General features: G+C 29.9%; 1 protein-coding gene across 1 annotated transcript in view; it reads right to left on the minus strand.

Annotated features, from left to right (window-relative positions):
* Positions 1 to 18,475, minus strand: part of LOC108917735 (synaptic vesicle membrane protein VAT-1 homolog-like) — a 111,318-nt gene extending 92,843 nt beyond the window's left edge. The window contains exon 1 of the mRNA XM_018724477.1: positions 18,119 to 18,475. Coding sequence (XP_018579993.1) covers positions 18,119 to 18,375 — 257 coding nt within the window. The 5' untranslated portion in view covers positions 18,376 to 18,475. The remainder of the gene's footprint in view (positions 1 to 18,118) is intronic.
* Between the last annotated feature and the right edge of the window lie 1,802 nt (positions 18,476 to 20,277).

A 20,277-nucleotide genomic window follows, 5' to 3' on the forward strand; every position in this document is an offset into this window, starting at 1 on the left:
CTGAAAGAAAATGTAACTTATTTGATCTTATAGCCCTTGAAAAAAACTACAAAATGGTTTTTTGAAGGGCTAGCATAAAAACTAAGCGAGTTATGGGTAAAAAGCCAATCACATATTTTTGCAGATATCAGAACACGTATATTGAAGCATTGATGAATTCACATTATAGCTATATTTTAGGAATAGAAATAGGAATTTTAGGAATAGAATAGAAAAGGAAGACGAGAGTGAAGAGGAGTTTTGATTATTTATATGTTATATGCAATAAAAAAAAGTTTTGTTATAAAAATAAAATAATTAAAATCCATATAAAAATAAAATTCTTATTCCCTATTTTGATTGCAAATAATCAGTAGATTTTTTGAAGGTTTGATAAAATAAATACATTACATTTTAAATAATAAAGATTGTATTATATTTGGAACTACAAAAAATTTAACTATAATTCGATTTTTTTTGCAAGGGGTGGTTTTTATAAGGGTTGAAACTTATAAATAAATAATAAAAAATTGAAACAGTAACGAAATCTTAATTTAATTTAATATTGTTGCTGAATATTATTCTTCAACAATATTTTTTAATGATTACTGTCATAGAGGGTGGTTTTTGGAGATTGAAAATTTTCAATTCTACATAATTACTTATTTAAAGATGATTTCAACCTATTACACGCTCGAATCTACAATTCTATAATTATTTTCGAATAGGGGTAGTTTTCACTCCTAAAAAATAAAAAGCAACCCCCGACACAGGGCCAATTTTGAAGTAGAGGGTAAGTAGAACCTAAATCCAAATTTTGGTGCAAAGCGGTGCTGTTTGGGAAAATTATACAGTATCTAACGCCGTATTTTACCTTCAATGACTGGACTGCAATGTCTCGATTCACCCCACACAGCTTTGCAATGATTAAAAACGAATTAGTGCCCTCAATTAATTCATTATTCATTAATTAACAGTCATTTTGATTGTTAATTCTAGAAAAATTAATTTCTAGTTTTTGAAATTTTCTCAAAACTTCAGTGCAAAAAAATGAAAGGAGCAGAAAAATTTCCAAAGTTTTTTAGTGATTTCGAAATTTTTCTGCTCCTTTAATTTTTTTGCTGGGTGTATATAAAACAGTAGTTGAAGTCAAAGATGGATTCATTAGGCACTTCTTTTTATAAACATACAAAATGAGGAACCAATACACTTGAAACTTATCTGATGATAAGAGAGATAACTGGCATCAAAGAGTTATCCATTTGATTGGGAGCATTTTTAGATTTCGTTTGAATTAGTATCAGAGTTGGTCGGCTTAACACCTTTTAAAAGTAAAAATTCATTATATTTAGTGGCGTACAAAGTAATTTACAAAAATTCCTATAATTATTATAATGTTTTTGACTATTAATTAAAATAGAACGTCAACCTATTACTCTGAGATCCCAAAATTGAATTAAATTGCGTTTCATATAAAAATATTTGCAACAAACTAATTTGCATAGCATCATGCATTCGCAATTAAAATTACACTAAAATTATTCCAATAAACACGAAACAAAAGTATTTTAAATATGAATAAAGCCAAGTTAAATTTTATAGCGTTTGTAAAATATTTCGTATGTTGGAACTGTATAGTTCAGTTTTGCTAATTATCCCGGCCAAACAGGACAATAACTCGTTTTTGCAAAGACCAATATAAAAAATATTTCTATTACTCGGAAATAAGAGTACCTACGTACTTAGAATAGATAGCCTTCCAGTTTCCTATCATAAATCAAATATATCAACAGCAGTCTATTAATATGAGTTAAACATGTCAATCTCCTGTATCAATAACATTAGAGTTAACCCTGAGGTTACATCTTTGACCGTACATCACATAAAATACGGACGGAAGCATTCAAAACTTGAGATATATCTTCGCTGGAGCTCTACGGTATGTTAAATATTCATTAATGGCTTGATATTGGGAAATGTTTCCATGAAACAGTTGAGATGTTAGTTTTGTACATAACAGGACAATTTTTATAAATGAAATTCTACATAAAATGCTACAGGGTGTTTCCTAACGAACTGTACATATGGAAAAAACTTTAGCTGTCGAATCGTTCGTAGGAATTAATTTATTTTTCGTTTACACAATGTGTACTAAATTTTGACAAAATGTTCTGATTTTTCTGAATCTTCCAGGTAGATTTAAAAAAATCCACCATTTATAAAAATTGAAAAACAAAAAGTGACATTTTTCGATTTTTGTTTTTAAATATTGACTATTTCGATTTGAAAATTTAAATTTAGTCAAAACAAATGAAAACTATTAGAATTTGACTATTTCGATTTGAAAATTTATATTTAGTCAAAACAAATGTAAACTATTACAATTTGGCCAAGCCAGGTTTGCAAAATTTAAGTATTATTTTTAATTTTGAATGTTAAATAACGGATTGAGCATAATTTTTTAAACACATTTGTTTTCTAAAATCGTAAAAAGTTTCCACTTATGTCAACTTTTAAGCAGTCATTGTACTTATTTACAGGAAGAGCTAAGTTTGAATTGTCGTCCTAGATTGTAAAAATTCTTGAATTATTATGATGCAATTTTTTGTGTCCTTTCACTAGCGCAGTTTAATTTCCATTTTTAACCATCTTCTTGAAAAAAAAATCGTTTGAGTGCCATATTGTACAAAACAGTTAAAAAACTTATAACAACTAGACAGGCAGTAATCGATAAAGTAAAAATGATATGAGGAAAACAATTTTGAATTTGTTGAACTCTACAATATCGTTAAAAGCAATAAGTTGGTAGTAGCTATTAATCTATGATATTGACGTCTTTACAAACAAAGTCATTGATAATATTAGTGACAAAATTATCGTTCACCAGATAAAGACCAGATATGGCCAAAATTTAATTTAAAAAAAATCATCTTTGACTTCCCATTTCTCAAAAAAAAAAGAAATAGATGCATGGTCATAAAATCATAGCAAAAACATCGCATTATTTTTTAATATTTTGGCATCTTTTTCAGTGCACAGTGTAACAGTGCATATTTTTATAAAAGCCATAAAAAAGGGTTTTTATTATTCTTAAATTTACCAAAAATACATAGATTTAATTGATAAAAACATTTATTTGTCAGCTGGAAAAACCGGGCCTAATAAATTAGACAAAGGATCAAAATTAAACGAGATAGTATCTATTTTAGATATAAAGTGATTATCCTTCGGAATGCCTATTGTTTATACAACAGTTATACTGAGATAAAAATATTGCATGATTTACCTCATAGAACTAGCGCCCCCTAAGAGCTATCCAAAATTAAACTAAAATCATTAAATTATACCAAAAAAAGTAAAAATTACAATGTTAAAGTTGATATTACAAAAACTTATTCTTAACATCATCATTATATCAGGGCATATTTCACCTAATAGTCATATTTATACAGGATGGGCCATTAGTGTGAGAAAGTAAAATAACTCCCTTGTTACTCATAATACAAAAAAAAATTATATAAAAGTTATACAGGATCAAAAAACCTAAACTACAAAATTAATTTGATACATACAGGGTGATGAGTAAAAACGGGACACGCCAAATGTTATATTTTTTAAATTGAACACCCTGTATATTTTTAAACATATGGATTTCCGAGAAAATTCTATATATGGCAATATAAACAGTTTACCATTTTAGTGCGGGGTTGCCAAGTTATGTAGAAAATTCTTAGAATTTTGGAAAAAACCATGACCTCGAAGAAGTTGTATTAACTTTCAGTTACTAACACTTGGAACAAAATAATTAGACAGAGTTATAGGCAAATGTTAGACAAAGGCTCCTATATTAGCTAATATCATTTTTAGAAAGATTAAACTTGATTTTCTAAAATATTTCAAATGGAACCCCCTGTATTTTATTATTCTATTTTATTCAGATATCGGTCCACTTCAACTTTTATTAAGCATGCTCTATATCTAAAATTGTTAGTTTTTAAGATATAGCAACATTTCTGAAAAAAATTAATTTTTATTATGTATTTTATGGAATACCACAAATAAATATTAACTAATAAAATTAACTCAAAATGGAATGATAAATTATGAATTAACAAGATGACACAATGTGACAGTTTTTTCCAAGTCATTTCGTGCGACCGAAAATAATAAAAATTAGGTTTTTCCAGAAATGTTGCTATATCTTAAAAACTAACAAATTTAGGTTTTCACCAGGTAGTTGACAGTTAATACTCCTGTTCGTCATGTTTTTTCCAAAATTCGAAGAATTTTCTATATAACTTGGTAACCCCGCACTAGAATGTTAGTGTTTATATTGCCATATATAGAATTTTCTCAAAAATCCATATGCTTAAAAATATACAGGGTGTTCCATTTAAAAATGTAATATTTGGCGTGTCCCGTTTTTACTTATCGCTCCGAGTATTTCAAATTAATTTTGTCCTTTAGGTTTTTTGATTGTGTACAACTTTTATATAAACTTTTTTCTGTATTATGAATAACAAAGGAGTTATTTTACTTTCTCACACTAATGGCCCACCCTGTATGTATATGTATAGTCGTAAGTATTTCTAGATTGGAGATTTGTCATTCTTAGCGAATCACTTTGCATAAAAAACGATTTTCTAAAAGCATATAAAAAAGCATTGGCGCCAGCAAAATTTTTAATGTCCAAATTCGCAACCTCGATCTCCTGATTACTTGGTTCCTAAAAGTTTTTAGTTTGTTTTTGCATAATACACATATTGAAAATAATAAATGAAGACAATGCTATATGGTACTTCCGCCACTGGAGAACACGTTAAAATACCGATTTTGGCGGAATTGCAAATGAGTATAATCCGTAGCTTGAACATTTAAGAAAGAAATATTACCCGGACTACAATTTAATGAATAAGCAACACATAATAGAGATAAAAATTAACCTAGAAATATCTCGTCCTCCCTCGTAGTGTACACGAATTGAAAGACTCCTATAGTTCATCATCTCCAATGAGTGAGTCATGTATTTTTTGCTTGAGACTCGGCAACGGCGAATATTCCAGTTATTTGGCGGTTATTTTTGTATGATTCGGTCTGTTCTTTATTAACTTTCTCCATTACCAGCATATAGGGGTCCACCATAAAAGCGATACGGCCCGGAATTGATTCTGACGCACGAGTATTGACTTTCATTGGAGACGATAAGGAAGGGACCCTCTTTGTTTGTTCATAATTACGATGTGAGCGGAAATTATAATTTATTACATATAATAACTGCGCACAGCTAGACGTCTTCACCGATCAATTTTGTATTCATCTACACATCTACAAAAATTGTCCTAACAGTAGATAATATTGGTTATTATTAGATAGGTGTACGAAGACTGTAAGAACAGGAAATTGTTCCTCCTATGAACGATTAGAACCTAATAGAATAATACTATAAACTTAACAACTTGGGTATTTATAGAAACGGAAAATTGTCAACACTAAAATAATATAAAATAAAAAAGAAATATAAGATTTATTGCACTTATCCTGTGTTTGTTTTATTTTACATTACCACTGTTTTGTCTTTTGTTCAGACCGGAAACAATAGTTTTAAAGCGTTGATTCTTCCTTATCTTAAAGTCGTTTCATTCTAGAATATCTACTGAATTGTGGTTTTCTTGTTCATTAACTAATCTGGCTATTAGTCACATTAAAACATTAACCTGAAACTTTAAAATATCTCGAGATATAAGCAGCCTACGAAAAAAATATTAATGATCAAAATTTAATCATTCCACATGGGAAATACATTAGTGCTAAAATTAGTCGTCTCCCCCACCTCTTGTGGGTGGGGAGGGTGGTAATTTTGAAATCTTAAATATGAACCCAAATTTTTTATTGCCTATTCGAATTCTACGGCTAAAAGGACGCCTGTTCCTGGGTTAAGATAGTAGTGTAATTTCTTGACAAGTCATTTTTCAGTAATTGAAAATTAGAGAAATAAAATTGGTTTTAACACTAATTTTGATTTGTTTTACAGTGAAATCGTGGTATTTTTTTTATTGCAAACGTATTGCAGAATCGTATTCAAAGGTTTAGTCGATTATAGAGTTTATCATGAATCTAAAAAAAAATGTTTTAGACAAGTCCTACGTACTTTTAGCTGTTGAATCCGAATCTGCAATAAAAAAATAGGGGTTTCTATTTAAGATTTCTAAGTTACTCCCCGTCTTACCTACAAGGATGGGGGTAGTAATTTAGCACTAACATATTATAAATCACCCGGTATATCTTAACTCGATAGGTTTATGTTTAAATTGGAAGTTCTATGGTTTGATTAGTTTTAGTTTTTTTTTTCAATACTACGTCAAAAATACATCTCGATAATAGGCAATCCTCAATTATTCCGTATAAAACAAAGTCAAGCTTCAATAAGTAAGAATGTACTTTCACATAAAACTGTTATTTTCACCAAAATTTATTAGATTGTTTTTAAATTACGAAAATAATTTGAACAAGCACAACTGTAATATAAGGTAGGTATAGTCTTTCCGGTATCAATTGAAGAACCAAGACGTTGACAGTATGTACCAGGTTCGGTCACTGACGCAGAACTTGTTCCCATATTTATTTAACCATACCCATATACAGGTCTGGTCGAACTAAACGTGGAGGTGGTAGAAATGCATACGCCCAGTTGAAGAATGCAAGCGCGGGCAAACGAGATCTAACACAGATGCATTGGGCCACTGGGCAATAAATTTCAGCTGTTGATAAGTGTTGACAAATTGCCCAGCAGTGCAGTGCAGCAATGCGGAATTTGGTGAGATTCGGGTAATTTTAATTTATTATAGGCACCTTCTATTAATCATTGATATTACAATTGCGAAAGGGAGAAATATTATTACAACATGGCATTTTGGAGACCTTTTGAAACGGAACAAAACGAAATTTACCGTCAATATAATAAAATTGTTTGAGGACATAAATAATTAAAATATGTTGATGGCCAAATGAACATATAATAGACATTTTCTACACATTACATACAACTTATTATAATTTTTTACCTTTAGCAGACAACTTTTTTAGGGGCCCTTATGAAAGTCATTAAATTTTATTGTCTGGCGTTTTTTTAAATGTTCAACTGACTTCGGAAAGACTATACTACAAATTATTGCCGAAGAATAAAAATTTGTGAAAAAACACTTATTAAAATGACAAATAAAATATTTGAAATTGAAATTTTTTTTTAATGATATAATATTGTAAACTATTTTATTCTACTCTTGACTTTTAATAAATAATTTACTATTTGGCGGTATTTAATTAATTTTATCATCATATGTGAAATATATACATTTTTTTTCATTCAATTTTCCATACGTTAATACTTGTCGTTAATCCCATCACTTCTGATACAATACAATAACCTATATGCGCTAATATATTAAACATTTTTCGCAAGTGCTCCACTTAAGCTATCACAACAATTATTCCACGTTTATCAGTAACAGCGACAGCGATTATGTACTATCGCAGGGAGGTCACAAACAAACCAATATTTATTTACATTATCTTATTTACTGCCAATGGATTTAAAATTGTTATATTCCACACGATTCTGTCCTACAAGAGCAAACGGATTTGTCAAAGATTTTAGCCCACTGGCAAAAAAAAAAAATTGTGTTGAATTGCAATCCAGAAATATAAAAGGTGTTAATTAAGTATATACAATAAATTCAACAGACGATTATTTGAGTGATTTTAAGACAAAAAGTTCATATAAACATTGGTCCGCAAATCCTTCCTTTTCAAGATACAGGGTGTTAAACTTTTGTAAAAAAATTCGTAATTTCGTAAATACCTTAAACACTCTTTATCCAAATTGTTGTAATTTGGCAGTATTATTTGTAGTGTTAAGGGGCTAATTTAACCCTAACTTGATTAGATTTGTCAAGTTCAGTGGCGTCCCGAATGAATATTTTTAATGTTTCATGCGTGGTCCAGGAATATGCAATTAAATGGATTTTATTTATTAATTAATCAAGATACGAACAACATTCAAGGGACAAAAAAGTTGTATCTTTAATTGCTTAATCCAAAAAAATATAAAAATTACAAAAAAGTCAGTGTTACATTTTCTTTGTCAAAAATATTCGTTAAGGTACCGCTCGGGACTTAACAAATCTAATCAAGTTAGGATTAAATTAGCCCCTTAGCACTACAAGTAACACTGCCAAATTACAACAAAATTGGGTAAAGGGTATTTAAGATATTTACGAAATAGCAATTTTTTTACAAAACTTTAACACCCTGTATCTTGAAAATGAAGCATCTGCGGACCAATGTTTATATGAACTTTTTGTCTTATAATCACTCAAATAATTGTCAGTTGAATTTATTATACAAATTTAATTAACACCTATACATACACCTACAGGATGCTCAAAATTAATGAAAATAACTTGAAGCAGTCGCTACGAAGTCATAGATCATATTTTCTCAAATATTCAGATATAGCAGTTACTTTTTTTATTTAAAAAATAATTTGACAGTTTATATTTAGCAATAATGAAAACGGTGCATTATTCTAGCAACATGTAGCAAATATCCATTCTTGTAAAATATTCAGTACACTTTCATAATAGTGAGTCAAATTTTAAACAGTTGGGTGTAAAAAAAGTTGGGAGTGAAAAATACTCAACCCCTCCGCTTGCGCAATATAAAAAATTAAAGATGTATGCCAAATATGAACGAAATTACTTCAGTTGGTTTGTTTTTTTTATTTTTTATTTTCAATCTAAAACCTTTTGTCTCGACAATGAAGTGTTTCCGGGCACATGTCTCTAGAAACTTTTTTGTTGATTCGTGACGAGAATCCGCTATTAAAGTTTGACCAAGCATTTTAATTACGCCCTGTATAGAACTCATACGGAAAATAGGATAAATATTTACAAAATACTAGCACAAAATATTTGTCCGATCTTTATATTTCTAAAAATGAAGCAGTAACAAATTATAATTATGATTTATGATTTTTACTCAACTTTTGAATGGAGATGGAACATTCAAACCATCTGAGCAGCTTTAATTTCATTATAATCCATTGGCAAATCAAAACATTATCCGCAAATGAATAGACAACAATATTAAAATTCTACTTTGCAGACTAAATGTATAAAAATAAAACTGGACGGACATGCAGCAAAGTAGAACTAATGGTCATAACATATAATTAAATATCCACGTAGATCTTTGACTTTAGAAATTGCATGATTGTCATTACGTTTTCTAATATTCCATTATGTTTTAATTGCAGATAAATCAAATACTGAATACAATTTACAATAATTTTTAATCAAATTGTTAATGAATTAAGATTTTCTATGATCACGTTTTGATAAAAAAAAAACAAAAAATTTTTTGCGGATTTGAGACACCTCAAAAAACGTCTATGAAAAAACTCAGCTTGGAGGGAACTTTGTCGAGTTCTGAATGCTAGTTTCCCTTGGCTATACAAGTGAATTGCTCCGTATTCTATTCTATAGTCATTTTGTATTTCATCTTATTAGACCAGGGCGGATCTGTTTCTATGTGAAAAAATTTTGAAGCATCTAGATGCTTTATTTGAGGCTGTGCAATATTTTGTAAATTCGAAAAAAATTTTTTCAAAAAATTATTTTGCGAAAACTATCGAACCGATTTTAATGAAATTTGGTATGTTGTTTTATTATACTGTTAAAGTTTTTTTTACCAAAATTACAATGTCCTCGGAGCAATTCAAATATTTCAAAAACTTTATTTTGCATATTTTTCATCAATTATTGCTATTTTGCAACAACATCGGTAATAAATTTAAACATTTTTAACTTACAGTATATCGTGCAAAATTCAATTCTAAAACATGTTTTCCTCTTCAATACTCTTCCAAGATATAAGTAAAAAACTCGGATTTTTTAAACATTTTTGCAATTTTGAAAATGTTCCGGACCTCGCTCAAATCTAGAGATCTACACTTTTATTATGCGAGTTGCACTGAAGGTATTCCAGCAAAAAATAGCTTACCCCTTCGTACATCCAAGAAGTGGGATATTTCGACAGATTCGCCCTGGTCTATTATCACCTGCGTTCAATGTTATGGAAAAAAAATAGATCTAAAATCTTTTTGTGAAGATCAGGATATTGATCGCGGTGCATTTCTGAGAAAGACGGAGGTGCAATCAAACAATGGCGCAATTGTGACAACTTAAAACAACGCAGAAACAGATAAAAACTGTTTATGTAAATGGAAAATATCGCAATTAATATTATAATAACTAGGTTGCAACAGATACGATTTAATTGAGTTATTCTGATGCAAACTCAAGTTACGCTCGTCTTTAGTTTGAAAACACTAGCAAAAGTATTGTCGAGTATTGAAAGTGGAATAATAATTTCCAATCATGCATATTTATGAATTGTATTTGCAATTAACGCACCATTAGAAGATAACAGCTCGCAACTAATTTGAATTAGATAAACATCATTGTTGGATTTTATTGCGAAGTAAAAACGGTTATTGGGGTTTAATAAACTAATAAACAAATTTATAGTGCCACTTATCGAATGCTATATTTACTCCTCAAACTAGATCTAAAAATAAGTGTAAACAACTATTTACTACTTTTTACGAGTGTCCGCCAGATGTTGCAAAAGAAAATGGATGAATACGAAATATGGTTTAAAATTTATGTTACAAGATACATAATAAAATGTATACACAATTTAGTCGATATGCTGAAGGTGTATAGTTAGTTTGTGTACTTGTACGGTCATATAAGGTTCCTAGAGGAACTTTTGAATAATTTAAATTAATAAGGATGCTGCACTTATAAATCAATAATTTAAAATATCCTAGTCATAAAGCAAAAGACGATAGATTAAAAAAAATGTTGAATGAAACACACATTAAATCTGAATTAATCTTAATAGATCTTCATAATATCATCATATCATTAATCAAGTTACAACCACGCAGTTTTCATTATCGTTGTGAGGTAGAACATATATGAGAAAAAATATTTCCAAGGTAATGGTAGTTCAACAAACTTTCCTCCAACTGCACTTAATGAATGAATGAACCTTACACAAAACATCACACTCTCGAGATTCCTGAGGTCATATTGCATGTAAGTGCATACAATAAGTAAGGTGTCTATTCTATGACCTACCGCAGTCTAGATTCAATGGAGATACTTGACAAGTAAAATGCGTGTGTTAAATGCTAAAGACATAGAGGACGATTCATGGAAATGATTTTTAGTAACAGCAACTTTTTCTTCAAAAATAAATAGTGTTACATTTAGAATTTGTAAACTACAATACTCACTTTCATAATTTACTCCAGTATTAGCCAAATATTACTAAAGTATTCCCCAAATAATAATCAGTATTGCTTGTTCACTATATTACACCTGCGGCTTCAAACTCGGATATACCTATTTTGTTATATTTCACATAAAAAATCTAGGCATAAATTCTTATCTGACAATGTTAACTCTAAAGATATCTGAAGGTATTTTTTCCTTAGAACTTAGAAGCACATTCCCATTGCCCGATGCTCCTGGAAACTTTTCTATTTATTTATTTTTTTCTGGAGGTAGAGAAGTGCTTATACGAACTTTTTTCTTCAAAATTAGCGTAGGATATCAAAGTTATTTTGCAGAATAAATTTATGTGAAAATTTACAAATATTATTAATGTCATGCAGGCTTTGAGTCACCCTGTATAAATATTTATAAATTGGAAAAATAACTAGTTAATTTTGAAGAAGAATGTCAGGAAAGTGATTTTTAACTGTTGATATCTCGAAAACAGCTCAAAGTATAAAAAAACGCCAAACAGAAGAGTCTTACAACTAAACGGTTTTTTTTCAGTGCTACTAGAACAGGTGTACGTTTCTAAGATGAATTTTTATACCAGAGCATTATCGGGCAGTGCGACTATGTATTTTTTAATATATTATCGTTTTCAGAATTTAATTATCTTGTGTCTTTTACAAGAAAAAACACATTTCTCAACATGCACAGTTAGGTGAAGCAATCTAGACGAATACGGAAAAACTATGGAAAAATTAGTGAATATACAAATAATCCATTAAAATTTGTTTTAGTTGTAGCTTTTGAACCATTTGTGGGAACTAATTTATTTGTGGTAGGTTTATCATCTTTGGCTGAAGGCCAACATAACAGACTTACAAGTCTCTATTCCACAATTCTCGAAGAGTACTGGAAAAATTTCCAATTTGATGGCCACTCATTAATTCTTGTAAAATAGCACATTGAAAGTACATGAAGTAATGGAAGAAACGTAAAATTATTTTTTTATCGCAGTTCTCTTAAAAATGGGATTCTGGAAGTATATTGTTCACATACATGAGAATATTAGTATGTCAGTGAGATAAAATCCAATATTTTTATACTTCAGTTCAGTGTTAACAGTACTACGACTTTCTACTGTAAATTTACAGAACTAAGAATATTTTTATTTATTTGTTGCATCGGAAGAGTTCCCCCTGCATATATTCGCCTAGTACATTACAATATGTTCAGTACGTCACGAAACATCCTGTGTCTTATTTCTGTCAGAAAAATAATTAGAAGCAAATGACTCGTACAACAGACTTAATTTTTGTATGGCATTTTAGCTTTGACTGAGAAATTAGTTACGCGCATTCTTAAATTAAGTTAAGTTTATGGTTTTCGAATTAATCCTTTAAATTAGTAGTAACATATTTGATGCAGAAGTAAAATAATGGTTGCTCACAACTGTCGCTTGCCTAACGCATCGTTCTTGTAATAAATTCTTAATAAGTTCTTTTCATCTGCGTTCTTGAAAATTAACAGTCATCTAATATAATTAAATAGGAGAGAAAAAATGGGAAGCAGAATTAAACATTATGTTTTATCCAGCTGTCATCATTATGAATTATGAGTCACCTATGGGCTCTTTAAGTAAAACTGTCGAGTCAATTTTTCTATTATTGGCAATATAACTGGCACTGAATATACTATATTTATAAAATTTAATAATTGAAATTGGATTATTTATCAAATAAACTAATTCAAAAAATTAAAGGGTCAAAAGAATTTCGGAAATTTTTCAGTGATTTTTGATAGGCTGTATTTAGGTGAAAAATCGTCGTATCGTATTTTGAAGTTCTAAGATTATAGTTTTTAGATCTTTCGTTTGAAATTTTTTAGGAGCTACGGTTATCTTGCAATTCTAATAGCACGACAAAAATATTTTGCAAATTTTCTTTTTTTTTCCGAGTTCACGGACTTGGAAATTTTTTTCTCAGTTAAGCCAGATGGGCCAGATAGCTTGTTTATTCAGCATCAATTTCTTTTTTTAAATGCAACCATTTTTCATCGAAATATCGGAATTTTGATGGAAAAGGATCATTTTGTCTTCAATCATCGATATCTCGGCGACAATTGGTCGTAGAGAAAATTGAAGGGCAGTTTCGAAAACTGGTATAAATTTCCTATAACATGCTGCCGCAACTTTTCGGAATTTTTTTTTTTCATCTTTTACAAAAATTTAAAAACAGGAAAAAAGGGGTAATTTATGGTTTTTTAGAAAATTAACGGCTAAATTAGAAATATTCACGAAATGACTAATATTAAACATGACTTTTCCAGTTCGATATACCCACAAGAACCCTGTGAAGTTTCATCTCGATCTAGGGAACCGTTTCTTTATTTCAGACAAAATTTTGAAAAAAATTAAAGGGTCACGTTTTCTGATCTTAAAGACTTCATGATTAAATTGAAAATTTTTTTTTTATATTTTCTCACATTTTTACCGTAAATAACGTTTAAATTGACGAAAAAAAAATTTGAAAACATTTTTTTTTCTTTAATTTAAACTTTATTTGCGGCAAAAATGTGAGAAAACTTAAAAAAAAAAATTTTCCATTTCAATCATGATTACGTGAACCTTATTTTTTTTCAAAACTTGACTGTTTGAAACAAAGAAACGGTTCGCTAGATCGGGATGAAACTTCACAGGGTTCTTCTGGGTATATAGACCAAGCAAATTAAATTTTTACTCGAAAAAAGTCCTATCCGCTAGATTATTGTAAAATTGTCTAAAGGAACATAATACAAGACATCTCTCGTCTCGTGAGTCAAAAACTTTTATTAACTAACTTTTCTATTTAAACAAATAAGTGAGGAAACAGTTTTTTCACTTTGCAGGGAAAACCATCAATTTTAGCGAAAAAAGACAGCTTATAGGGAGTAAAATTATCTACAAAATGAGACTAATAAAATTAAAATCGGTTAATAAACAAAAAAGTTATTGCAAAAAAACAAGAAAAGTGCCCATTTTTTCATTTGTTTAAAACTATCGCATTTATTGTTAAAATTTTATAAAACCTATGACAAGTTGAGTGTTAAACAATTGCGCTACGATTTAAAAAATTCTTATCTTGACTCCTGTTGGTCGTAGAGGGTACTTTTTTTATTTTAAAATTGTATTTTTTTGCCAGCTATCCATTGCATCTATTTTCGGTGAGATAGCAACAATGTTATTCAAATTGTTTATAAGCGAAAAACGCACGGTTTTTTAATGCACAATTTGAGAATGTTAATGTCAAAAAAAACGGTGATATTTTTTAATAGGCCGCTTAATTGCGTCTTTAAGATTACAATGACGCTTTCAGAATCATGTTTGATTGAAAATTAACGCCTGTACAGAGGCTTAAAGTTCATAACTTTTGGAGCCTCCGCTATAAACAAATAGAATTGTGCGAAAACTATTACGCCCACTTTTGGCACACTTTTAAAGTATGACAAAACCCTCAACTTGTCATAGGTTTTATAAAATTTTAACAATAAATGCGATAGTTATAAACAAATGAAAAAATGGGCACTTTTCTTGTTTTTTTGCAATAACTTTTTTGTTTATTAAGTAACCGATTTTAATTTAACTAGTCTCATTTTTTATTTTACTCCCTATAAGCTGTCTGTGGGTCACTTTTCGCTAAAATTGATGGTTTTTCCTGCAAAGTGAAAATTTCCTCACTTATTTGTTTAAATAGAAAAGTTAGCTAATAAAAATTTTTGACTCACGAGACGAGAGATGTCTTGTATTATGTTCCTTTAGACAATTTTACAATAATCTAGCGGATAGGACTTTTTTCGAGTTTCTCTTTTATTTTCTCTAATTTTCTAATTTTCCTGGTGTAATATTCAACTGTAAAAGTCATGCTTAACATTAGTCATTTCGTAAATATTTCTAATTTAGCCGTCAATTTTCTGAAAAATCATAAATTACCTACCCTTTTTTTCCCGTTTTTAAAATTTGTGTAAATGAAACAAAATTTTTTTCCGAAAAGTTGCGGCAGCATATCAGGAAATTTATTTCAATTTTCGAAACTGCCCTTCAATTATTCTCTGCACGACCATTTGTCGCCGAGATATCGATGATTGAAGACAAAAGTATAATTTTTCATTAAAAGTCCGATATTTCGATGAAAAATGGTGGTACAGAAATTTAAAAAAGGAAATTGAAGCTGAATAAACAAGCTATCTGGTCCATGCAATGACTTCGCTGAAAAAAATTTTTCCAAGTCGCGGACTCGAATTGCATGATAACCGTAACTTCTAAAAAAAATTCGACCGAAAGATCTAAAAACTAGAATCTTAGAACTTCAAAATACTTTTTTTTAAATTCCGATATGACCATTTTTCACCTAAATACAGTCTCGCAAAAATCACGGAAAAATTTCGGAAATTCTTTTGACGCTTTAATTTTTTGCATTAGTTTATTTAATTGAAGGTATATCATAAAATCATAAATAAATATACCGGGCATTTTTTAAGTGTATGCCATGTCAACTCCAAAATTATTTGTCGTTATTTTAGACAAAAAAAAAACAAAAAACAAAAATCGAGGCTATAAGCAGCTGGTCTTCAAGAAACTAAAGAAACTATAAAATATAGGAAAATATTAAAATACAAATATTTTTGAAAGTGTTTGGCGTAAATTGATGAACTGGGGCTAATGGTTTAACCAATTAAACATTCACTGAACATTTATACAAATTTGACAGTCAATGATGGGATGGGGAAATAATTCTTCAGTTGTCAATGAAGATGTCCTTAAGTATTTCGAAACCTTTGACGGATGTATTCGCTATTTTATTGAATTTTTATCTTTAATTACATAAATTATTCAAGTTTAGTCAATTTAGTTCAAAGGTATATGAACAAACATATTTTTTATCTTAATTTGGACCCTTGGTCGTTTTTTTTTTGTCAAATGGCACTGGGAACAATAACCTAAAGTTATAAGAAAGAAAAAAACAACATGTATTCAATATGTAATACATACAAAAATAATGGAATTTATTGATTTAATATTTAAGCTATACTTAGTAGCATTTTATGCATATAATAACGTAGGTACACAAATGTTTCGTTTAGATCATAAAATACCAATATTATTGTTAAAAGATTTATTTAAAAACTACATTTACTTCATAAATATTTTTATTGTGCGATAAATACATACCCGATTACATACCGATATCTAGAAAATGGGTTAACTAGTCTGTATAGCTATTAAAAAAAATCACCATTTCCATAATTATATTTTATGTACATACTTGTATGTAATTTATGCATAATATAATGTATATCTAATTATAATACTCAATTTCCAGAAAGATGTAATATTTTATATTTTGTATAGGTTTATTTAATATTGTAAATGAATTTGTACAAAATTAATATTTCTATAATTATTAACAAGACATATCGTTGCCTTAAAACACTAATGAATGATATAAAAGTTTAACCATATTGCGCAAAATTCACTAAAACCTGAAACCACCTACAATTATTCATAAAATCAATCATATCGTTCAAAATGTTAAAATTGTAGGATAAATGGTAAAAATCATCCATAACATCTAAATTATTCAATTAAATGTAGTCATGTTAAAATACAGGATGTTGAAAATCAGAAAAGTCAGTTTTTCGCTCCCATTATTAGTAGAAGAAGCAAACCATGTTTCCGGACTGGTTCATATTTTTTTTATTACGAAACGATACTTGATACCCGCTATATACGAACAATGTGAAAATGTATAGTAAAGATATAAACACAAATATTTCGATTTAAACATATCCTATAAAATAAAGGCTTACTTTTATCTTTAAAGAACTATTTTTGATTAAATTTGTTTACTTAAACCTTTACGTCGTTAGACATCGGAACAACATGTATATTAAATTTAAACTTCTTAGGGTACCCTTCATTATATTGCCAAGCTTTTTAAATTGTGAAAAGTGAAACAAAATGCAATTTTAAAAAATTGAAAACGCCGTGTCTAAATCATTTAGTATTGTTTTTTTTTTCTTTAGAAATCTTGGAATGTTGAAGTTTCTGCAGCGACAATTTGTATGATTTCGTAGGTACCAAATTTTATTAAGTTAATGTCTTTAAGTACTTAAATATTAATTCAAATGCATGATGAGATTAAATACATCGTTAAAATTGTATTTATTGACCACAAAGTTGGTATTATATTTCCGGTTTGATTAAAATGTAATTTCGATATCTATTACGTACTATTTCAACATTAAAAAAATGGGAAAAATTGAAAAAGTAAGGAGACTATTTTCATTCAAGCAGGATTAATATTTTCATGTTAAATATACGTATGTAATTAAAAAGTAGTTGAACGTACAATAGATATATTCTAACGTATTTGGATCAATAAAAGTCTTGAAAAACGTTTTTATTCATAACTGTTTCAATATCTACCAGTAAAACTTAAGTGAAATATTAATGATGAAAATGAAATTACTCATGGAAGTTATTAAATGTGTCAGATCCAGATGGCGAACGAAACATTTCACCACAAGTTATTTTTAAATTTAATTTACATACAAGACATATTGCATTTAATAAATCTTTAATGTATTTACCAAGTAATAATCCAGTTATACTTAAATAAGTAAATAATGCCAAATAAAATGAAAAGAAATAAAAAATAGATACCTACTCTTTAAAAACCTGGCTTCATATCTACTTTTTTATAACAGCTATGTCAAAAAAATACGTATTTTCCTGAAATCAGCCAAATACTCACCATGCCTTGACTCGGATTAAGACCTCTCCTTCGTTGAGGGTGGGTTCGGGCTTTTTCAGAATCTTGACGGTCTTTAAACCTCCGAATCCGGTGAGAATAACAGCCCTCATTTCCTTCGGAGCTTCTTTCTCCGTCTCGGCAACAGGTTCGGCGTCCCCTGTACCATTTTCCTTTACATCCTTAGCTTCTTCAGGAGGGTTTTCGGTGGTTTTCTGTTCTTCAGCTGCTGGAGCGGTAACGGTTTCTTGTTCAGACATTTTTCTAAATTTGATTCAGACAACACTCGCGTGAATGAGCTAGCAGGCAGTTCGAAGTCACCGGCCGGCTTTCTGACGAACAATGAAATTGAAAGATGTAACAGGTGCTCCTGCTCCAATGGCTCGGGGCGCGTCTGTAATCCGCGCATGCGGACTAGAGGTTAATAACAAAAACAAAACTACCCTCTGCCACCGACCTGCGCATTTTGGAAGGTTGAAAAGGCGTGGGGTGGGAGACGAGATGCGTCATGTTCTTGATGCCTGGCGCCAGCATTGTGCATTATTTAATATTTTTTGGTTATTCTTTACTATATTGCAATTTAAAAAAAAAAACGTACAGGATGTCCCATGATACCAATACGTCAAAACGCTTTTATTATGTTACACCTGTCTATGTCGCTTTTGCATTTTAAAGATTCAGTGGCACACCCAGAATAAAATTTTGGCAGGGTCGAACTCAAGTAGAAATGATAAATAGTTATCATGTGTAAATTTACTAAATACTAAATAAAAGATCAAGTCTCGCTAAAATAAAAAATATCTACATGTTTTTCGTATTAAGATGTGTAAGTATAAGTATATTTTCCAGTTTTTCGCAAGGGCTTTCAAAGCCTGAGGGGAGGGGTGAGTCGACCGTTAATAAACATTGTCCATAATTACATTTTTTCCGAGACTATTATTGTATGTTGTCATCACATTCCATATCTTTTCATTCAACCTTATTCGACAAGTTTGGCAATAGCTGTTTTACATTGACAAATTATTGATGAATAAATTGACGAAGTTCTTCATGAATTAATTCCCGAATTTATTGGTAAACAGTGTGACAGTGGAAAGACACTGCTACAGACTTTGTTAAGTTTTTTGTGGCATGAATCAGTTCTACCAATGAATCAAAGAAGCAAATACATTTTAAAAAAGTCACCTTTCCACTCATAATTGTAGTGATACAACAGCGGTACGTTTTGACACATATTATATAAATATTAGTGTTTGCAAGTAACAAATCAGTAAAAACAATGCAAAACTAGTAGGTACGACGCCACTGTATTATTTACATATTCCAATACCATAACCTCATTACTGATTTGAAGCTAGAAATCTGTTGGGTTGGTACTTCCGAACTTCACGAAGAAATTGACGAAAATTAAAACATGCATGCTCCAATTCGTCAAGAGCTTGATGAATAAATTCATGAAGTTATTTGACAGCAGATTTGGTGCATTACACTTGTCCAATTTCTTGATGAAGCGAAACAGCTATAAAAAAGCCCATGCATCGGACTATCAAATTTGTTTCATCAAAATACCTAATTTGATGGCGATGTCAAAATTTCATACCATCAAATTATTATGAGCAGACCACATACTTCTATACAAGTATGTGGAGCAGACTGACTGACTTGATCAAATTGGTAAAATTATTAAAAGTTGAATGTCCCTAAATGTCCATTATCAATTTATACATTACAACCAATGTTGCAAGAAACAACTACACCGCGGGCTATATGCCACCCCCCCCCCCGTGTTGAATTACGTTCACAACACTGAATAGAATCGCTCGTCAGTTTAACCCACCAGGCACAGACCGGTTTGGGACTTATTGGTCCTCATCAATGTGTCATAGGTACGACAACCGACGAACGGATGGATGGAGCCATCCATTGTGTTTCGCGTACCAATACGTTACATTCTGTACATTTAACTTTTTAGGACTAAGATTAAGGTTAAGTTACGGCTAAGTTAGGACTAATACTTTTTTATAAACCAACCATTAAACTATATTTTGATCAATCAGATTTGACAATTTGATATATAATACGGAACTAATCGACACGACACTATCAGAAAAATATGTTAATAGGAATACCATTTCAAATAAATTTTATTTACCTATACATTT

This window comes from Anoplophora glabripennis, unplaced genomic scaffold, assembly GCF_000390285.2.
Source record: "Anoplophora glabripennis isolate ALB-LARVAE unplaced genomic scaffold, Agla_2.0 scaffold61, whole genome shotgun sequence".
NCBI classification, from domain to species: Eukaryota; Metazoa; Arthropoda; class Insecta; order Coleoptera; family Cerambycidae; genus Anoplophora; species Anoplophora glabripennis.